The 21,193-nt window shown below is 33.6% G+C and overlaps 1 protein-coding gene across 1 annotated transcript in view; it reads left to right on the top strand.

The window, feature by feature from the left end:
- Positions 1–21,193, top strand: part of SCFD1 (sec1 family domain containing 1) — a 142,228-nt gene that overhangs the window by 64,784 nt on the left and 56,251 nt on the right. Inside the window, exons 11-14 of the mRNA XM_059914032.1 lie at positions 466–605; positions 3,664–3,754; positions 4,706–4,779; positions 5,468–5,549. Of these exons, the coding sequence (XP_059770015.1) occupies positions 466–605; positions 3,664–3,754; positions 4,706–4,779; positions 5,468–5,549 (387 nt within the window). The remainder of the gene's footprint in view (positions 1–465; positions 606–3,663; positions 3,755–4,705; positions 4,780–5,467; positions 5,550–21,193) is intronic.

Raw genomic sequence — 21,193 nt, forward strand, 5'->3', positions numbered from 1 at the left:
TCAAATAAATGTAGCCAAATATTTGTCTACTATGTAGACATGATAAAAATGAGGTAGATGTGCATATTCAAATACAGGAAGAGCTCAAAATATTGATACATTATTAAATGAGAAAAGTAAAGTACAAAGTATGTATAATGTAATCGCATTCTTTAAAATTTAAAGGATATGTTTGCTGACATATACAAAAATATTTTTCTAGAAGGATACACAAGAACCTTAACACGGTTTTATGTGTTTTTTGAAATTGTAATCATATGCATCTACTACTAAATTAAAATACATAAACAATTAAAGGTACCTTTATGTAACAAAACATTGGATGGAGGTCTTTTAATTTCAGATCTGTATTTTGTCCTTGGAAATAGTAGAAAAGGCAGTAAGAATCTGTGTTATTTTTCTTATTGTAGGCAATGTTCTTAAATTCAGAAAACTGTTATTTAAAACAGAATTACTTTTTCCTAGGATTTCCACTTGAACAGAGTTAATTTGGAAGAGTCTTCAGGAGTGGAGAATTCCCCAGCTGGTGCTAGACCAAAGAGAAAAAACAAGAAGTCTTATGATTTAACTCCAGCTGATAAATTTTGGCAGAAACATAAAGGAAGGTAAATAAGAAAAACAATAAGTAAAAGATTCACCCCCTAAAAAGATATGCAGATGTCATATGACTTAATGGGTTTATAAAAAAAAAAATCAAAACAGGTCACAGTGGTTCATCTACACCATGAATAAGAACTATAATTAAATAGTCTGTGGAGCTCTGTTTTATTGCTTAATTTCCTAGTTCTTATGTTGTTTTTGTTAGTTGTTTTGTGGGGGCCACTTCCCTTTTCAATAAGTTCACACCATATGATTTTATAGATTTTACAGATAGTCTTTCTGAATTTCATTTCTATCCCCATTGACCCTCAGCAGCACCATTTCTACCTTTCATTAAAATCGGTTTTTGTGATAGGGAAACATCAAGGTGTGATTTTCCTTTTTTGTTCCATGTTTGCCTTCATACAAACCCAATTTTAGATATCTGTGGAGAAAATACCTAAGCCTGAAAACAAGATTTATTCAAAGTACATTAGAAATAATAGGTGAAAAAATTGTAACAATTTGCCATGTGATTTATTATAGGTAGATATGCAGATCCCATGTGTTGCTATGACCCCTTAAAGTTGAGGTACTTCATGAGCTCAGTAACTGCTATAAAAGTTGTCTAGTGGTCATTATGGCTAGAGGAATCATTCTAAAAAACAAACAAAAAAAATCATTCCTCTGAGAGAAAAAGAATGTTGCTCATCAACAATTATGGAAATACAATGTTATTTATTATAATCTGGACTATTTCAACTGTTACTGTATCTATCTATCTGTCTACATATATATATATATGTATATCTCCTTGATATGGCTGTTCTTTTTGGTCTCATTTATGTTTAAAGAGAAATAGGATGTAGACTTGGTTCAATACAATTGGTTGTTTTGTACGTTTTATCTTTTTTTTATTTATAACTTTTTTTTTAAACACTGGAAAATCACATTGCTATAACAAAGAATTTTAGTTTCTCTGCAATGAAAAGTCACTATCTTTCTTTCTGACTAATGCAATTTTGGGTACTGTTATGATTTATTTTAAATTATTTTCTTCTCTTTGGAATCCTATATATAGTCTACATTTCCTTTTAGAATGGTAAAGTATAAGAATTTACATTATTTATAGAGGATGCAGGATATTTTAAAGTTAATTTTAAAGTTCACATTCCCTAATAGAAAAACAAAAGCTTAAGAAAACAATTTCTTTATTCATATATGGAAATTTTGAATATTTTCTTTAGACCATATGTTTAGGAACAACTTAAGAGGTCAATTGAATAGTAAGAACTTTAGTTTTTTGTTTGTCAGGTAGGAATAGCCCTCACTCTGAATGTCATGCTACAATAGCAGTGTGGGCACAGATGCTGGGAGACAGCATAGAGTTAAACAAGCTACTTAAATCTCTCTGAGCTTCATTTTCCTCATCAGTAAAATGTGGGATGATACTTCTACCTATTGTTCTATTTCAGAAGGTTGTTGTGAAGATTGACATAATATAAAGAAGTAACTTGCCCCAAATCATCCAGCTTTCATTGGTAAAACCAGGTATAAAAACCAGTTCTGGCAGATTCTAAAGTCCCTGGTCTTAGCTGTCAGTAGTGTATATGTACCTCACCAAGACTGTGGTCAGAATTAAATGAGACAATAGAGACAGATTCTTAGGATAGTGTTTGTCATACAGTCAACACTCAATAAATACAAGCAGTTATTATCATCTGTTAGCCCTGAGACCTAAAGACACTAGAGATTTTAAGGATCATTTAGTTTAACCAGCACATTTTACCTGCTCACTGCTGTTTTCTGACAACATAGACTCTGCTGGACCTCCGTTAGGGCCTGCAGTTGTCATGTAAAACTGGACTGTGTTTCTCAAAATCCTTTCAGGAGCTTTTGTCATTTCTGTGCTGATCATTAGTGAAGTGTTATCAAGTGTCAGCGTGGAGGAAGGGGGACGTGACCATTTCTTTCTTAAAGGAGAAAAAGCTTCTGGCCTCCCCTAAGGCTGTAGATGAAAAATACTCATGTTATAGCACAGGGAGATCAGCTCGGTGCTTTATGACCACCTAGAGGGGTGGGATAGGGAGGGTGGGAGGGAGATGCAAGAGGGAAGGGATATGGGGATGTATGTATACATATAGCTGATTCACTTTGTTATGCAGCAGAAACTAACAACATTGTAAAGCAATTATACTCCAATAAAGATGTTAAAAAAAGAAAAAAGAAAAATACTCATGTTAGGAACCATTTCATGGTCAGCATACATTCATCTAGATATATTCAAATTGATGCTGCATGACACTTTTTCTACCTGAGCTGCTCAGTGATTGCAGATCAGTTGTCTCTGAAGTCTGGAAATCGCTGCTAAACTGCACTTACTGGGAAGATATCAAGGACTGGACCAACAAAACTGTGGCCTAATGTATAACTGATTCACTTTGCTGTATAGTGGAAACTAACACAACATTGTTAAGCAGCTATACTCCAGTAAAAATTAATAAAAACAAAACAAACAAACAAAAACTGGGCCCACATTCTATTTTTACCAGTGGTGTTCTAGATATTGAATTTACAGAATTAAAAGATTTTTTTTCACAGTTACAGTTTTTTTCACAGCATGTAATATTTTTTAGTACATCTTTGTAGTTACATGGACCCTTTGACACTGTATGTTAATTTGGCTGGTAATATTTAATTGGTGTTTGATATACTGTGGTTTCTCTTCCTTTGTTTTTCAGTCACTTAAATATCTTTTTATTTTTTCTAATAGTGTATAGGTGAAGAGAAAATTGATACAGTTAATGAAAAGAATAGAAATAAAATTTAAATTTGTTTATATGTATAAGTATTATGATATGCATTTTAAAGAAATAGTATTTACAATGTAAATAGATATCACAAGGATATATAGTTGTATTTATCCTAAATGTTTTCTGCCTGTGTTATATATAATATACATTCAAATCTAAATGAATACATTTGAAATAATAATAAATCCTCATTGTATATATTTCAAAATTCACACAAAAATCAATCTTCTAATCTCATACTTATAGTTCCTCTTGTGCAATACTGTTTCAGTCCATTCCCAGAAGTTGCAGAATCAGTTCAGCAAGAACTAGAGTCTTACAGAGCACAGGAAGATGAGGTTAAACGACTTAAAAGCATTATGGTAAGATTCTGTTTACTTTCTTGGAAATATAGGGAAGCAGAAGGACATCTGGAGGGAGAAAGAGGTTAACTTTTTTTCCTTACAAAAATTCAAGGCCATTCATTGCTTTAATAACAAAAAAAAAATTCTCAACTTACATAAAAGATCTTTTTTAAAAAGAAATCTAAGTTCTAAGGAGAAGAGTGAACTCTTTAAAAAAAATATGAATTTATGATTTGAAAAAATGTATAATGTGAGTATATTTTAGAGATGTATGTTCCAGTGCTGCTCATTTTACTATATTTTTGATCTAACTTCAAATTTCAGCTGTACTATTTATTACTGTGTGACCTGTGGCAAGTCTCTGGGCCTACTTCTTTTTCTTTTTGCTTTTTTTAATAAATTTATTTATTTATTTTTGGCTGCGTGTGGGCTTTCTCTAGTTATGGCGAGCGGGGGCTACTCTTTGTTGCGGTGCACGGGCTTCTCATTGCGGTGGCTTCTCTTATTATGGAGCACGGGCTCTAGGCGCACGGGCTTCAGTAGTCATGGGACGTGGGCTCAGTAGTTGTGGCTCGCGGGCTCTAGAGCGCAGGCTCAGTAGTTGTGGCGCATGGACTTAGTTGCTCCGCGGCACGTGGGATCTTCCTGGACCAGGGCTCGAACCCGTGTCCCCTGCATAGGCAGGTGGATTCTTAACCACTGTGCCACCAGGCAAGTCTCTGGGCCTATTTCTTTATCTGAAAATGCCAGCTGGTCCTTTTTTTAGTCATCCAACCATTCATTAGATTGGTGGTGACTAGAACTTTTCTATAACTGTCAAAAATGCAGATGCTTGCTCCTTAGAAGGGAAGAATTATTATCCTGGGTGACCAGAATCTTACTGTTTATCAGTGATCTTAGGAATATATTGATTTTCATGCTTGGGCTTGGGATTTCTGAGTAGTTACTGGGACCTTTTTTTCCTTCCAGGGACTAGAAGGGGAAGATGAAGGAGCCATAAGTATGCTGTCTGACAATACTGCTAAGTTAACATCAGCCGTTAGGTAAGCAGGCAGTTTATCCTCTTTGAAATCTTTCTGTTGATAAGATTTATTTTGGAGGTTCAAAAATGGATTAATATTTTTCATGATAGGAAATAATAGTAATAGCATATACCTTTAAGACTAAAGAACTAAATTGTGTTTTTAATATGTTCAAGCTGATTTAAGTTCCCTCCTTTTTATATAGCAGATCATTTGTTCCTTTTACTAGTTAGAATTGTATAATGGGGGTAATTTTGCCACCGAGATAGTATCGCTGATAAAGTAAGGTGAGTTATTGTTAATTTTATCATTGCTGCTATTACTTTATTAGCTAAAGTTTAAGCAGTATCTTTTTCATACTTTAAATGCCATCAAGGAGAGAGAGTTTCGTGTTTTAGAAATTTCACATTAATCTGATTTTATTCTAAACCTCCAAATTTTGGAATCAGAAAGTTAAATGGTAGAATAATGATATTTGGGAGGCAGGTTATTTTAAAATAAGAAGCATTTCAACTGTATTAAAGTGGTAAATACTGTATGTGTTCAAGCCTAGAGATTAAGTTCAGTTGATAGTTTAACATGTAATTTTGTCCCTGTTTTACCGTTCCAAGTATCCTCAGAGGAAGCAACCAGGTGTGTGTTTTATTAAAATTTATGTCATTTCCTTAGAGAATTTAATGGTTAATTTTCAATTTTTTGATACTTGTAGTTCTTTGCCAGAACTCCTTGAAAAAAAAAGACTTATTGATCTCCATACAAATGTTGCCACTGCTGTTTTAGAACATATAAAGGTAAATTTAGCTTTTCCTTCCCCACAATATGGCTACTATTTTTGTAGGGTTTTAGACTTTGTAAGATTCTTTCATATTCATTATCTCATTGAGCCCTCACTGTAAAGTTAAGAGATATAATTATTGAAGGCAGCATTATTACCTTCATTTTTGCAAATGAGGAAACCAATCCAGGAAGATTAGTGATTTGCCCAAGGTCACATGTTCAGTAAAGAGAAGTTAGCATCTGTGATATTTTTATTTACGTTTTATCGTATTACTCTGTTAATAGTAGACCTGTATCTAAACATCAGTAATACAGATTTAGACATCCCTTTTACTATAGTACTATCTAAAATATCTATTAATAACATCACTTCATTATGTAACTTGGTTCTGAACTTTTTAGTTTTAGATTAGTCTGTTAGCATTATTGCTTCTTACTGTTACCTGCTGTACTGTGATTTTGAAACAAATGTATTGGATATTCTGTATGTTGTTATCATAGTTCTTTTTTCTCATTACTTCATTCATGGTAACTCTGTATCAGCTGGACTTAATCCATTCTTCAGTATTCTACTGTCATTTATTCTCTGGACATGGAACTGAATTCCAGTGACAGATTGATGGTATACTAGAATGTGGCTATCACTGACCCCTACTTTCCATTTGAGATGATACATTTGAAAAAGCAATGTAAAAAAGCTGAATATGCTTGCTTCCTGTCCAAAGTATTGAGAACAACTTGGATTTATGGAAAAGGGGATTAAACATTTTTCTTTTTTAATGATTTAAAAAGCCTTAGAGCATTAGAAAGGAGCTAATATAGATAGATAATGGACATTGTACAGCATAGAATTTAAACCTGCATAATTTCTATTAAGCTGACAACCCGATTTTTTTTTTCCCCACATCTTGATAGTGATGCTTGCTATTTTCATGTACCTACAGGAATAGAAACATAACTGAGCAGTCTATAGATGATTTCTGCTGCTGATATTTTCACTTCAATATGTTGCATCTCTGTAAAGTGGGAAAACGCTGATCAAATTTTTTTACCTGAGATCATTGTCTCCTATGGAGATAATTTATATAACCAGTAAAATGCAACAGAGAGCTATATTGAGAATTTACTTCACTAGGAAAGTAAAAGCTTTGCTTACAAGGCTAAATATGAAGACTATGAATCTAATATAAAAAGTTAAACAAAAATTTATTGCATTAAAACAAAATATAGGTTCTGCTTTACATCTACTGAACTATAATTATGTAATCAAGATCTTATGATTCATTAAACAAATGTTTCTTGATTACATGCTGTTTTTGACAGTTGTTAATAGTCCTATGTGTACCTTGAGATTTAAACTGTTCCGTGGATTTTTTTGACGTATAGTTTTTCATTAATTTTTTTCATTATTAAACGTTTATTAATTCTTGTATTTTACTTTCTGAATTCAGTTCTCACAGTTGTAAAACCAGGAAAGTGCCAAGCTTAGCTTCTACTTCCAGACTGAATTGTGTAACCCAAAGTAACTAATTATCATACCAATGGAAAGTGCACAGTTTCATCTTATTCATAAAACTTTACATTATCCTGCCACAAATTTATATGAATATACTCTAGGTCAGAGAATAGCGCTTATGGTTTGAGAAAATTCTGGTTAAAGTAATTTACTTACTCAATTATGTTAAGTGGCTCTGTAGGTGTTTTGCTGGGCCCTAGAGATTCTGTAATAAACAGGACAGACAAGTTCTTTGTTCTCTTGGAGCTAATATAGTAGTGACAACAAACAAAGTAAGCAAGTTAGGAAACAGGATAACATCAGGCATTTAGGTGATATGAAAACACCAAATTTGGGTGATATATGATAGACACTGGCTCAGAGGGCTGTTCTAGAGTAAGTGAAATCACCATCAAAGGAAATCACCTTTGATAAGGTGATGTTTTAATTGAGACCCGAATCACACGAAGGAACCAGTTAGTGAAAATTTCAGGGCCACGTATTCCAGGCAGAGGGACTAATATGTGCCTCAAAGGCCTTAAGGCAGGAACAAATTGTTTTGGAGGACCTAGGAGAAGACTGATGTACTTATAGTGAGGAGAGAAAGAGTGATAGACTATGGGGTCAAGAGAAATAGGGATTTAAGTATGATGAGGTTAAATGCCATGATATGATTTATGTTTTAACAAGAGAATGGTCTGAGCTGTGTGAGGGATGGGTGAGTTCTGGAAGTAAGTGGAGAACTGGAAGATGGCTATTATACCTGACTAGGTGAAAAATGGTGTTTTTTAAGGCAAAATTTGCCTACGAAGTTCTTTATGATGCTTATTTATGATTGTATATGAGTTTTTGAGAATCACTTTGTTCTAATAGATGCCGTCTGTCTGAGATACTTTAATAAGCCACCATGCCTGACCCAAAAATTCTGCTTTAAGACCTGGTTGCTTAGCTCTCCGTATAAAGGAACTTGTTTCTTCCAGGGCTGCTAATTGTCTGGCAGAGCATCTTATGCTAAGAAACTAATTTGTCATTCAAGGTGTTAAATACTTGTATATGAAATCTACATATTTTGGAATGATTTTTGTGCTGTAACTCAAGGAAGACACCATATTCCTAGTAGGATCTGATATAAAGAAACTATAAAGGACATTATATATAAGGTCATTCACTTGCAGAGGGAAAATAATGTCATGTATAGAACACAGTATTCCTCATTGGATCATTCTAGGAAACCCAATTAACAGTAGAAGTTTTTTTTTAAATCATAGATAAAGGAGCATATTTATTTTAAATATTTACATATAAATTATAGTTGTATTTAATAAGCCACATACTCTGAGTTGTTCTCATATAAGAAATTCTACTAGGGCTTCCCTGGTGGTGCAGTGGTTAGGAATCCGCCTGCCAATGCAGGGGACACAGGTTCGAGCCCTGGTCCAGGAAGATCCCACATGCCGCAGAGCAACTAAACCCGTGCGCCACAACTACTGACCCTGCTCTCTAGAGCCCGTGAGCCACAACTACTGAGCCTGCGCACCTAGAGCTCATGCTCTGCAACAAGGGAAGCCACCCAATGAGAAGCCCGCACACCACAACAAAGAGTAGCCCCCGCTCACTGCAACTGGAGAAAAGCCCACGGGCAGCAACAAAAGACCCAATGCAGCCAAAAATTAAATAAATAAATAATAATAAAAAAGAAATTCTATTAGTATAGAAAAATTGGGATGTCTTCTGTGAAGAGTCCTGTTTTAGTGTTAACCATCTTTCTTAAGTTATTCTCCCTTGTCAAAACTAGCATGTAAATGCTATTGTTTCCATTTTTTCTCATTACTTCTAGTTATAAAATTTTTTCTTACAGTTTTTCATAATTATTAAATTTCCAGTTTTAAAATATTTACTTTTAAGTGGCATGTTTATTTGTGCCATTATTATGTTACACCATCTGCCCCTGGCTATATAATGTTAATAATAATTAAAGAATTATTTTTCTCCATTATCTCTTTTTTTTTTAAATTTTTATTGGAGTATAGTTGCTTAACAATGTTGTGTTAGTTTCTTGCTGTACAGCAAAGTGAATCAGTCATATGTATACATATATCCCCTTTTTTTTGGTTTTCCTTCCCATTTAGATCACTACAGAGCATTGAGTAGAGTTCCCTGTGCTATATAGTATGTTCTCATTAGTTATCTATTTTATACATAGTATCAATAGTGTATATATGTCAATCCCAATCTCCCAATTCATCCCACCCCCCCCATCATCTCTTACTCTTTTCATTAGAATTTGTTGACCACCTGAACTTTACTTCTTTGTAAACATTTATTCACCTGAGTAGTAAATACTTATTATTAGCAAGAATATTATGACTTTTAATGCAGAGATCTCAGAACACTTCTCTTGGTATTTGTCTTGCAATTTTGCATATTCTTTTGGGGTGTTTAGATTATAGCTGCTTCTTACATTTCTTTAGATGGTTTTCTGAAGCAGAATACTAGAAGAGAAGTCCTGGCAGTTACCCAGTAGTTGATGTTTCAGTGGAAAGATAGAAGGAGCACAGCAGTTTGCAACAAGTTTGGCAAATATTATCATGTAAATGTATTGATATTCTAAGGATTTTAGTGGCTTGGGTCGTTAGCGTTGGTCTACTAGATTAAATTGTTGAATCCTCATTTGTTTAAAGTAAACCTTATCTTTTGAAACCTCTTTAGCAATTTTTTCATTTCTAATACAAGTAAGATTTTCCCCCACTTGCTGGTTGTTACAGAATGGATTCTGAGATTACTTAAATAATTTGTAGACAAATTTTAATTTATTTTACTTATTGTTGTCTCACCTGCATAATCACACTGAATTAATTACTCTCTAGCATCAGAAACCTAAGAAAAGGAAAAGTTACCTAGCTGGAAGTCATAGTAGATGAGAGAGAGAAATGGCATTATATGCTTTTTCCCCTAATGCTCTTACATCTGAATGCGCCTTCCCGAGGTAGCCGGCAAAGAATTAGCTGTTAATAAGCTGTTGTGGATCAAGGCTTCATTGGTGCTGAATCTTAATTTTTGTTCTTCTTGTGGAGAAAGTTAAGAGGTACTGAATTAGATCTAAAGACATCATCTGGTCAAGCAAACATGTACTGCCTTAGGTCTACACTCTGAACAAGGTTTAGCCCTTGCTAGCGATGCTAGCTTTTAACTGGAGCCCCTCCTTCAGGGGACTAATTTTTCTTTGGTTCAACTTCACTATCTTTCTTAGGGGAAAATAAGCTTTCAAAATGAAGTAGAAACTGAACTGATCTTCACTAGTCAACACATCAAATTAGCTGATGCCCTTTATTCCCTTGGTAAAACAGTGGTTGCTGACCACATTATTGACATGCTGACATTTGACAGCTAGTATGTTTGCAAGTTGAATTTTTTGCTTACCAAAGAGTTTTTTGTATTTGATTCCAATCTGTTTATGTCAATGGTATGAGTAGGAAAAGAAGATTGTTTCTATAAAACTAAGTTACATGCCTTAGACTCAATGAAGATGGTGATTTAATTATTGCTTAATTTAGTAGCAGGTAAAAAAAAACCACAGAAAAACTGTAAGACATTAGAAAATCTTGAAAAATACTAAAACTACTTTGTAAATGTTTATAAGTTTTTTTATTTCAATTCAAGGAAACAAACTAGAAGTTGTAGGTGATCCCTTATAGGTGTGCATTATGCAAGAAAGAAAAAAATTTCAGTCAGTGAACCTCAGTACTCAAGGGAAAGGTCTTGGATCTACGTCAAGATTGACAGACAATTATACATTTTAGACCTTAAGTTAAAAGGTAGTGTTTAAAATGTTTATATACAACACAGGTCCTTTTTTATTCTTTACATTAACTGACTTTGATTAACTGATCACTACTCTCCTGATCACAGTAGGGAAGAAATTTTACTGTACTGTAAATCAGAACATTTCTCTGGCTGGATTTTGACTGATCTCTTTTAAATGATCTCTTGTCCAGTACACATACCAAGTGAATGTTCATATGACCTTGGTGTCTTTTCTTCAAGGCAGGGGAAAATATATCTTGTAGCAGGAAGTCCCCAATGGACATACTGTCGCTATCTTCTACCTCTTTTCATCCCAATTATGATTAGTCACTATCAGAACTTAAAGTTTTCTTGACTCCAAGTATGACCAAAGACAGCTCTTGAGTGAGTGAAATATCCTTCAGTTTCTTACTCACTATGAATTTCTGGAGGCTACTTCCACATCCTCAACAAACAAAGTGTGAAATTACCTTTTCCTAGCTCTTTGCTCTCACTTTTCTGCCATCTGCTTTCATGAAGATGAAGCATTGTCATTTAGCAAGACCCAGTTTAATAGATTCATAAACGTTAAATTCGTAGAAATAAAGACTTCTCAAAACTCAATAAAGGGAAAATGAACAACCCAATTTTTAAAAGGGTAAAAGATTTGAACAAAGATTTGACTAAAAAGATACACGGGTGACAAATAAGTTCAGTGTCAACAATCATTAGAAAAATACAACTAAAACCATAGTGAGATACCTCTATACATCTATTAAAATGTCTAAAATTTAAAATATTGATCATGCCAACCTTTGGCAAGGATGCAGAAGAACTAGAACTCTCATATATTGCTGGTAGGAATCTAAAATGGTACACCCACTTTGGAAAACAGTATCTCTGTTCCTTAAAATGTTAAACACAAACCCATTTTATGCTCCAGCCATTCTACTCCTAGGTGTTTACTCAAGATAAATGAAATCATATACGTTCATTGTACATGAATATTTATAGCAGCTCTTTGTCATAGCCCAAAACTGGAAACAACCCAAATGTCTATCAACAGGTGAATTGAATGAACAAATTATGGTATATCTATACAATGGGATATTCTACAATTAAAAGGAAGATACTATTCATACATACAGTATGTATTGTTGGATGAATCTCAGAGTAATTGCACTGAGTGAAAGATGAATGGATGAATCTCAGAGTAATTACACTGAGTGAAAGAAGCCACACACACAAAAAAAGTACATAATCTATAATTGCACTTACATAAAATTCATAAAAATGCAAGCTAATCTATAGTGACAGAAAGCAGGACATAGAGAAGGGTGTTGGAGGGCCAAAAGGAAAGAAGTACATTGAGAAAATTTCCTTGGGTGATGAATGATATGTTCAGTGTCTGGATTGTGTTCATGGTTTCATGGGTATATACATATGTTAAAACTGAACAAATTCTGTGTATTGTATGTCATTATACATCAATAAAAGTGAAAAATTCAAACAAAGCTTAGTGTTCATCTATTTCAGGTCTTTTATAGATAAGAAAACAGATTTTAATTAAGTCATTGAGAAAGCCAAAGACTAATTTTGGTAATGTGAATTTTTGGCATTGCGTTTTAAGTGACATAGAATATTAAGAAACAGAGAATATGCTACGTAATTTGTGAGTGGGTAAACCCGGGAGTTTTTTACAGACTTTTCCCTTATAGGAATATGCAGTAGGTTAAATGCAGAGAGTAGAAGCAGAATTGAGATGAACAGTCAAATGTTTAAAATAAAAGGAGAGGACAGATGCATTCCTTACTTTTTTAAATAGATTTCTCACATTTTATTTATTTATTTATACCTTGACTTGTTCTACAGAATTTGAGGTCACTTACAATGACAACACATAGAATAACAGAACAGAGACTAATTCATGAGCACCAGGGATATACAAATCAAAGTAGAAAGTAAAAAATCAAACATAGCCCTTATAATTCCTTAGTCCTGTAGCACCCACTTTCCAAAGTCCTTCACGAACCTCCTGTGGAACTAGGATTTTCAAGCTAGAAGGAACGGTGGGACAGAGTTTTTAGTAGATTCCACAAATTAGTGAGGTTTCTTCCTTGGTGAAATAAGGTTAAAAATAAAATTTACTGTATCCCCCTCTTGGAGATTCATAATGCAGTATAATATACACATTTTATTTTATTTTTTAAAATTTATTTATTTATTTATTTTTGGCTGCATTGGGTCTTCGTTGCTGCACGCGAGCTTTCTCTAGCTACGGCGAGTGGGGGCTACTCTTCGTTGCATAGCACGGGCTTCTTATTGTGGTGGCTTCTCTTGTTGCACAGCATGGGCTCTAGACGCGCGGACTTCAGTAGTTGTGGCTCACGGGCTCTAGAGCACAGGCTCAGTAGTTATGGCACACGGGCTTAGTTGCTCCACGGCACATGGGATCTTCCCAGACCAGGGCTCAAGCCCGTGTCCCCTGCATTGGCAGGTGGATTCTTAACCGCTGTGCCACCAGGGAAGCCCAATATATGCATTTAAAAAACTTATTTAGCCAATATTTCTCAAACTCCGTTGACTTTGGAACACCTCTAGGGATTATTTCTTATAACCAACTCTGAGAACTAGCATTCTGCAGAACATGTTTTGTGAAATATTCTTCATTTAATCAGTGAAGGAAATAAGATACACTTCTCATATCTCCAGAAAAGGTTAAATGTTCCCTAGTTAATGGCAGAGTTGGAACTCAAACCTGGAACTTTTTGTATTTTGTCTTGTTATCTCTTTACCATACCATTTATCATTGTTATTCAGTTTCAGTCCGGTTCAGTTTATCAAGTAAAGTCACGAAATGTTTCATTTAAAGAAATGCCTTAAAGAATTTTGCATTCTTTTACCTGACTCCTTCTGATACTGCCATTTTTGCTTTCTTTTCTCTATACTTATTGATCACCTACAATGTACAGTTCTGTAGACGGTTCTTATTTTAATCGAGTGAAAATATTTACACCCTGATTGTTATGTGAGTACTAGAGCACCTTTAAAAAACATGTATTTTAAGATACTATGTAAATGAATGTGTTTTTACTACAGTGCCTTATAGAGTGCTTTACACTTCACAAATATTTTATTATCAAACATAGCATCCTCAGATCATGATCGTTGGCTGAAAAATATGAACATGTGATGTATTTTTTTCCTTTTAAAGAGAACAAACTTCTTTTGTGCACTTGTATATCAGATAATTTAACATAATAGATATGTTCTCTCATTCTACAGAGGAAAACGAATCTCAGAGGTACTGAGTACATGACTTGAGACCAACTGCCAGAGCCTGAACTTGAACTTTGGCTTTTGACTTTTAAATCCCGTACTCTGTCTACCGTGCTGTAGTTCCTTAAAACATAATCACCAAAAATGTAATGAGAATGGTTTTGCTCTTTTATAATCCCTTTAGAGTAACCATGGGTCCAAAAGTAATGTAAACAAGCAAAAAGTAGAAGTAGGGAGCCCCAGTTGTCTTATTAAAATATTTGACCAATGTGTTCATTCATTCATTTTAAAAATACTCAGTTGGCCTAGTCTTTTATGTCCATGAATGCTTAAATAGGAAATGAAAATTTAGTCAACTTTTAAATTGTTTCGTAAAACAAGTATACTTTTTTAAATAATGGATTTGTTTTAAAGGTCAGTTATGTTGAAATACCAATAAATACCTCAAGAAAAATTCCATGCTAGGGTTACTTATTGACTGTCATAGCGAACATGAATACATACAAATATATATATGTATTATATGCTTTGTGTATTCATTGTCAATGTAAGACTACAATCCTAAAGCTATCTTTTTTTTGAAGCACATGCAAAATCATATCTGTGTTGTTTTCCTTTGGTTTGAGTTATTTTATATAATATCTATGGAGAAGTAAAAGTGAAAGGTGTTATTATTCAAAGCTACACAAATCTTTCCAAGATATTGCAAACACTTTATTAAATGTGGCCCTTTCTTTTGTTTTACATTAGATGCATGTCTTTTTTGGCTTTAGTTTTTTTTTAATTAATAGACTATTTTTTTAGAGCAGTTTTATGTTTGCAGGAAAATGAGTGAAAAGTACAGAGGATTTCCATGTATCTTCTTACCCACCCGTCCCCAGTTTCCCCTGTTATTAATCTCTTGCATTAATGTGGTACATTTGTTACAATTGATAAGCCAGTATTAATACATTATTAATACCAACTAAAGTCTGTAGTTACATTAGGGTTCACTCTTTGTGTTGTACATTCTGTGGGTTTTGACAAATGTATAATGACATGTATCCATCATTACAATATCATACTGTTCAACTGCTCTAAAATCCCCTGTGCTCCACCTATATATCCCTCCCCCCAATCCCTGACAACCACTGATTTTTTACTGTCTCCACAGTATCGTTTTCCAGAATATCAGATAGTTGGAATCATACAGTATGTAACTTTTTCAGAGTAGTTTCTTTTATTTAGCAAAATGCATTTAAGACCCTTCTGTGTCTTTTCATGACTTAATAGCTCATTTCTTTTTATTGCTAATTAATATTCTATTGTCTGGATGTACCATAGTTTATTTATTCATTCAGTTATTGAAGGACATCTTGGTTGCTCCCAACTCTTGGCATTTATGAATAAAGCTGCTATAAACATCCATGTTGTGGTTTTGGGGTGGACATAAGTTTTCAACTCCTTCCAGTAACTATCTAAGAGCATGATTGCTGGATCATATGGCCAGAGTATGTTTAGAATTGTAAAAAACTGCCAACTGCCAAACTGTCTTCCAAGGTGGCTGTACCATTTTGCATTCCCATCAGCAGTGAATGAGAGTTCCTGTTGCTTCATATCTTCACCAGCATCTGGTGTTGCCAGTGTTGGATTTTAGTCATTCTGATAGGTATGTAGTGTGTCTTTTTTTTATATATGATGTCCTATTTTTTGTACATACTTTATTTTTATTGAAGTATAGTTGATTTATATACAGTGTCATGTTAGTTACATGTGTACAGCACAGTGATTGAGTTATATACACACTCTTTTTCAGATTCTTTTCCCTTATAGGTTATTACATGTACATACATTTATTATTTATTTAATTTTATTTATTTATTTATTTTATTTTTGGCCGCTCCGCAGCAGCATGCGGGATCTTAGTTCCCCGACCAGGGATCGAACCCATGCCCTCTGCATTGGAAGGGTGGAGTCTTAACCACTGGACTGCCAGGGAAGTCCCAAGTGTGTCTTATTTCAATTTGCAATTTTCTGATGTCATACGATGTGAAGCATCTCTTCATACACTTACTTGCCGTCTGCCTATCTTCTTTCGTGAAACGTCTGTTCAGGTCTTTGGCCCATCTTTAAATTGTATTTTGTTTTCTTATTGCTGAATTTTAAGAGTACTTTGTATTTGGGGTCGGGGCGGGGGCGATTAGAATCCCTTCATGGATGTGTCTTTGCAAATTATCTTATCCCAGTCTATGGCTTGTCTTCTCATTCTCTTGGTAGTGTCTTTCACAGAACAGAAGCCTCTAATTTTAATCAAGACCATCTTTTTAATTATTTCTTTCATGGATCATACCTTTGGTGTTCTATCTAAAAAGTCATCACTATACCCAGGTCATCTAAATTTTCTCCTGGTATCTTTTAGGAGTTTTAGTTTTGCATTTACATTTAGGTCTGTGATCCATTTTGAGTCAATTTTTGTGAAAAGTGTTGGGTATATCATTTTTTTTTTGCATGTGAATGTCTGGTTGTTCCTTCACCATTTGTTGAAAAGACTTTCCTCCTCCATTGAATTGCATTTGCGCTTCTGTCAAAGATTAGTCAACTGTATTTGCGTGAGTCTGTTTCTGTACTATCACTGATATATTTGTCTGGGTTTTTTTCACAAACACCACACTGTCTTAATTATTGCAGCTTTTAAGTTAAGCATTAAAATCAGGTGTTGTCAGTCCTCCATCCTTTTTTTTTCCCTCCTTCAATAATGTGTTGACTATTCTGGGTCTTTCCTGTCTCCATATAAACCTTAGAATGAGTTTGTCAATATCCACCAAATAACCTGCTGAGATTTTGACTGGAATTGTGTTGAATCTATAGATCAAGTGGGAAGAACTGACATCTTGACAATAATGAGTCTACCTATTCATAAATAAGAAATATCTCTTCATTTATTTTTTGAGTCCTAATGAAAATGGTATTTCCTTTAATTTCAAAGTTCAATTGTCCATTGCTAGTATATTGGAAACCGGTTGACTTTTGTATATTAACCTTGTGTCCTACAATCTTGCTATAATCACTTATTAGTTCCAGGAGATTTTTTGGTGTTTCTTTGGGATTTTCTACATAGACAGTAGTGTCATCTGCAAACAAAGACAGCTTTATTCTTCCTTCCCAATCTGTATGCTTTTTATTTCCTTTTCTTGTTTATTGCATTAGCTAGGACTTCTAGTACAAGGTTGAGTAGGGGTGTGAGAGGGAACATCTTTACCTTGTTCCTGATCTTAGCAAGAAAACATCTAGTTCGTTTGCATTCTATTTTCTGGAAGAGATTTTAGAGATTTGGAATGATTTCTTTCTTAAATATTTGGTAGAATTCACTAGTAACTCACCTAGACCTGACGCTTTCTATTTTGGAAAGCTATTCATTATTGATCAATTTCTTTAATAATATAGCCCTGTTCATTTCATAAGTGAGTTTTGATAGATTGTGTCTTTCAAGGAATTGGTTCATTTCATCTAGGTTATCAAATTTATGGGCACAGAGTTGTTTAAAATATTTTTATTATCCTTTTAATGTCATGGGATCAGTAATGATGGCCCCTCTTTCATTTCTGATACTATTTATGTCTTCTCTTCTTTATTCTTAGTTAACCTGGCTAGAAGTTTTACCAATTTGTTTGATCATTTCAAAGAACCAGCTTTTGGTTCCAGTGATTTTTCTCTAGTGATTTCTTGTTTTTAATTTCATTGATTTCTGCTCTGATTTTTATCATTTCTTTTCTTCTGTTTACTTGGATTTAATTTGCCGTTCTTTTCCTGGGTATATCTTTTGAGAGTTCAACACATTAGTGAGATAAAACTAAATGAGAGTTATGATAAAATAAGACATAATAGTTTACAGGTGCCATATAAACCTCTGTTTTCTAGAAATGTTATAGATAAAGCAATTTTTTGTATTTCATTATAATAAGGTTGCTAATATTAGTATTTTAATATTTGTCATCTATAAAGATCATTTCGTATACATTTAAAATTTCTTATTACATAGATCATTTTTGTTAGAATTTAAATATTTTTAGGAGTCAATATATATGATAAATTTATAGATTAAATAAACTTGTTTTCTTATTCTAAAACAGATTTAAGTCAGCTTCCACGACTAGCACATACAGCAGAAATCATGAAATAGAAACTCACAATAGTTTCTATATAGTTATAATTGTAATTCTCAAATTTGGCTTTGAATTTTCTGGCAACCACAGTAAAGAGATACGATTAAATTCTTGAAAAATTTCTCAGAAAGAATTTGTTTTTTATTCTAAGCAAAGTGTTCCTTAGTATTGTGTTACAAAAGACATTGTTCATATTGGGCATTATCTAGAGTAAATTTAGTGATGTAACAATGCAATATTTTAATATCAGTTACTGTCATGGATTTTACACGGCAACTTAATGAATGTTAAGGGCATAATATTAAAATATAATTCATTGAGGGCAGTTTTATGAGTGACCAATGTAATAAAGTCTAAGTTTATAGCACTTTAGTGTTTTTTTCCTTACACTAAGAATAGAATTTTTAGTATCTAAAGTGGAAATATTTTGCATTCTTCAAATAATATAATAATATCACTTTTTTAAATTGGCTGGATTTAGATAGCAGAGAAGTTGAGGTTACGCCTTCTGATTTGGGCCTGGAATGCTAGAAACTCAGTGTTCTTGGTAGAGAGAAAAATGCATATATTTGGAAATGAGATAACTAACTAGTAAGGTTGATAGCCTGTTGTAGAAATTGAAGATCCTAATCAGGTTCCTCACCTTGACAGTATACTGTCCCATCTCTGCACAGAAGTGAGGTAGAAGTATAATGATGAATTTTATTCAAGATTTCTAAGTCACTGTGGCATATGAGCACATGCTCCAGAATAAATATTCTCAGCCAGCTGTGCTATAGAACACCTTAAATATTTTCATGGAACATCCAGTTTTAGTGCAACATAATTTTTCACGTTAGCAAACCCATATAAACCCACTGACATGAAATGCAGCAGAAAATACACCTAAATAACTAAAAATATATTAACATGCTATTGTGTTATATTATGAAAGGCAATTGAGTTTTAGAGAATTCCAGTCATCTTGAGGGGCACAGGCATAAAATAATGAACAAATAGCTTAGTATAATCTAGACTTTATACTCTAGTGATATATACAGACCACAGACTATTATAATACAGCATACAGAGGCCATTCACCTGGAGGAAGAATTATCCAAAACAGCCTTGAATGATGATAGAAACTGCACATTTAAAAAAGAAAGGAAAAACAAGAAAAGGCTAGAGTATAAAGGATCTTCAACTTAAGATTAGGTTATATCCTAAAAGTATAATTCTAATTTCATTTTAGCTTAAGGATATACTTTCCTATAGACATTAACATGGCAGATAGGTCCCTGTCCTACAAACCCTATTTAATTCATAATCTGGAATGTTTCAAATGTTGTGTTGCAGCAAAGAAGGGTTTATCATCCCCTCTGTCTCCTGTAAGAAGTACTGGTAGAAGAATATTGGGATTCTTAGTAGTGAAAAGAAGTAATAACTGTCTAATCCCTTCTTGTCTTTACTTTTACTGCTGACTAGGGAATAGAATTGGGGCTTGGAGAAGAAGGAAGGCCAAGAAATACCACTCTAGTCTTTGTCATCACCTCAGTCTATGACTGAGGTTGTAGCTAGCAGTGAATAGGGAGTCCCAGAATGGTGTTGTCTGTAGCTAGGATAAACAGAGGAATGGTAAAAGAGAAGGAAAAAAATCCCCCACAGTCGTAGGAAGGAAAAAGGAATTCCTTTCATGTCCTGTATGGGTCATCAATAAATCTTCCTAGGTAATGGGTTCTCAAAAGGCAAGAAATGCATACTACTTATACATCCCGAATGACTTGAGGGTTTTTAGAAGTGTCCCTTCTTTTGTTCTTTTTAAACCCAGTAGACTATTGGCTGTCACCAGTCAAAAAATGCCATACACACAGACATATACATAACACTTTACACTTTATTTCAAGTTAACAAAATTATAAACACAGTTACAGGTAAATGACAATTCAGTACATTTAGTTGGATAATATATATAAAATGCATATATATGTGGTTAATTTGATGTGAATGTTGACACAGTGCACTGAGAAATGAAAAACATCAGCCTGATTGTCAACTGATAACTCTGAAATTGGGAGAAAAACACTAGAATTTTTTTTTTTAAATCAGATTCTTCTCTTAGCTCTTCTAAAGGGATTTTTAGGAAATTCATGGCTCTCAGAGTTTATATTCACTAGATATAATTTGTATTCCATATATAGTCCTTTATTTTTCTGTAATATTCCCTTCTTGGTCATTTATTCTTGATATTTATTAAAGCTACCAAAAATCTGTTTATTATCTTGACCTTGTTATTTTGTTTTATATTTTTAATTTATCTATTTTCTATGTAACTCTTGTTATCCAATTTTTGTCCTCCTTTGAATCCATATTGTAGAAGAATAATCAATCTTTGGGACAGAAGTTGTTTCTCTTAGTATTTTCCCTTATTTCAAGAAAGTGAAAAAGGACCGATCTATAGATATTATGTCTCTGGACAAAGTAACCTTTTACCACATATATGTAAATTATGTGTATTACCAAAAAACCCCAAATATATACTAATTGACACATATACTTTCTTTCATAAAGCATATACAAAGGAAGCAATAAATTGTTCTTGAGGAAAATGTAATTTTCCCTACTCTTTATCTGTGGTGTACATTGGAGTCTGACCTGGATTTGAATCTCAACTCTCTACTACTTCTACTCTGGTAACCTTGAATAAATTTATGTTTCTTTGTGTCTGTTTCTTAATCTTTAAAACAGGACTAATAATTCCTAGCTCATAGTGTTATCTGGAGAATTAAATGAGATAATCTAAGTTTGTAGTTTTTAAACACTGTTCTCTGGTACCCTAGAGCTCAATAGAGACATTTAATGGGTCACTTGTATCTTTATGTTTAGGGTTCTGCAGAAGATTTGGTTTGAGAAAGAGGGTCCTGAGGTTCTCTGTTTAAAAACATTTGAAAGCCATAGCTGTAAGTAAAGTGCCTTGCACATA

The sequence above is a fragment of the Balaenoptera ricei genome, chromosome 2, assembly GCF_028023285.1.
Source record: "Balaenoptera ricei isolate mBalRic1 chromosome 2, mBalRic1.hap2, whole genome shotgun sequence".
Lineage (NCBI taxonomy): Eukaryota > Metazoa > Chordata > Mammalia > Artiodactyla > Balaenopteridae > Balaenoptera > Balaenoptera ricei.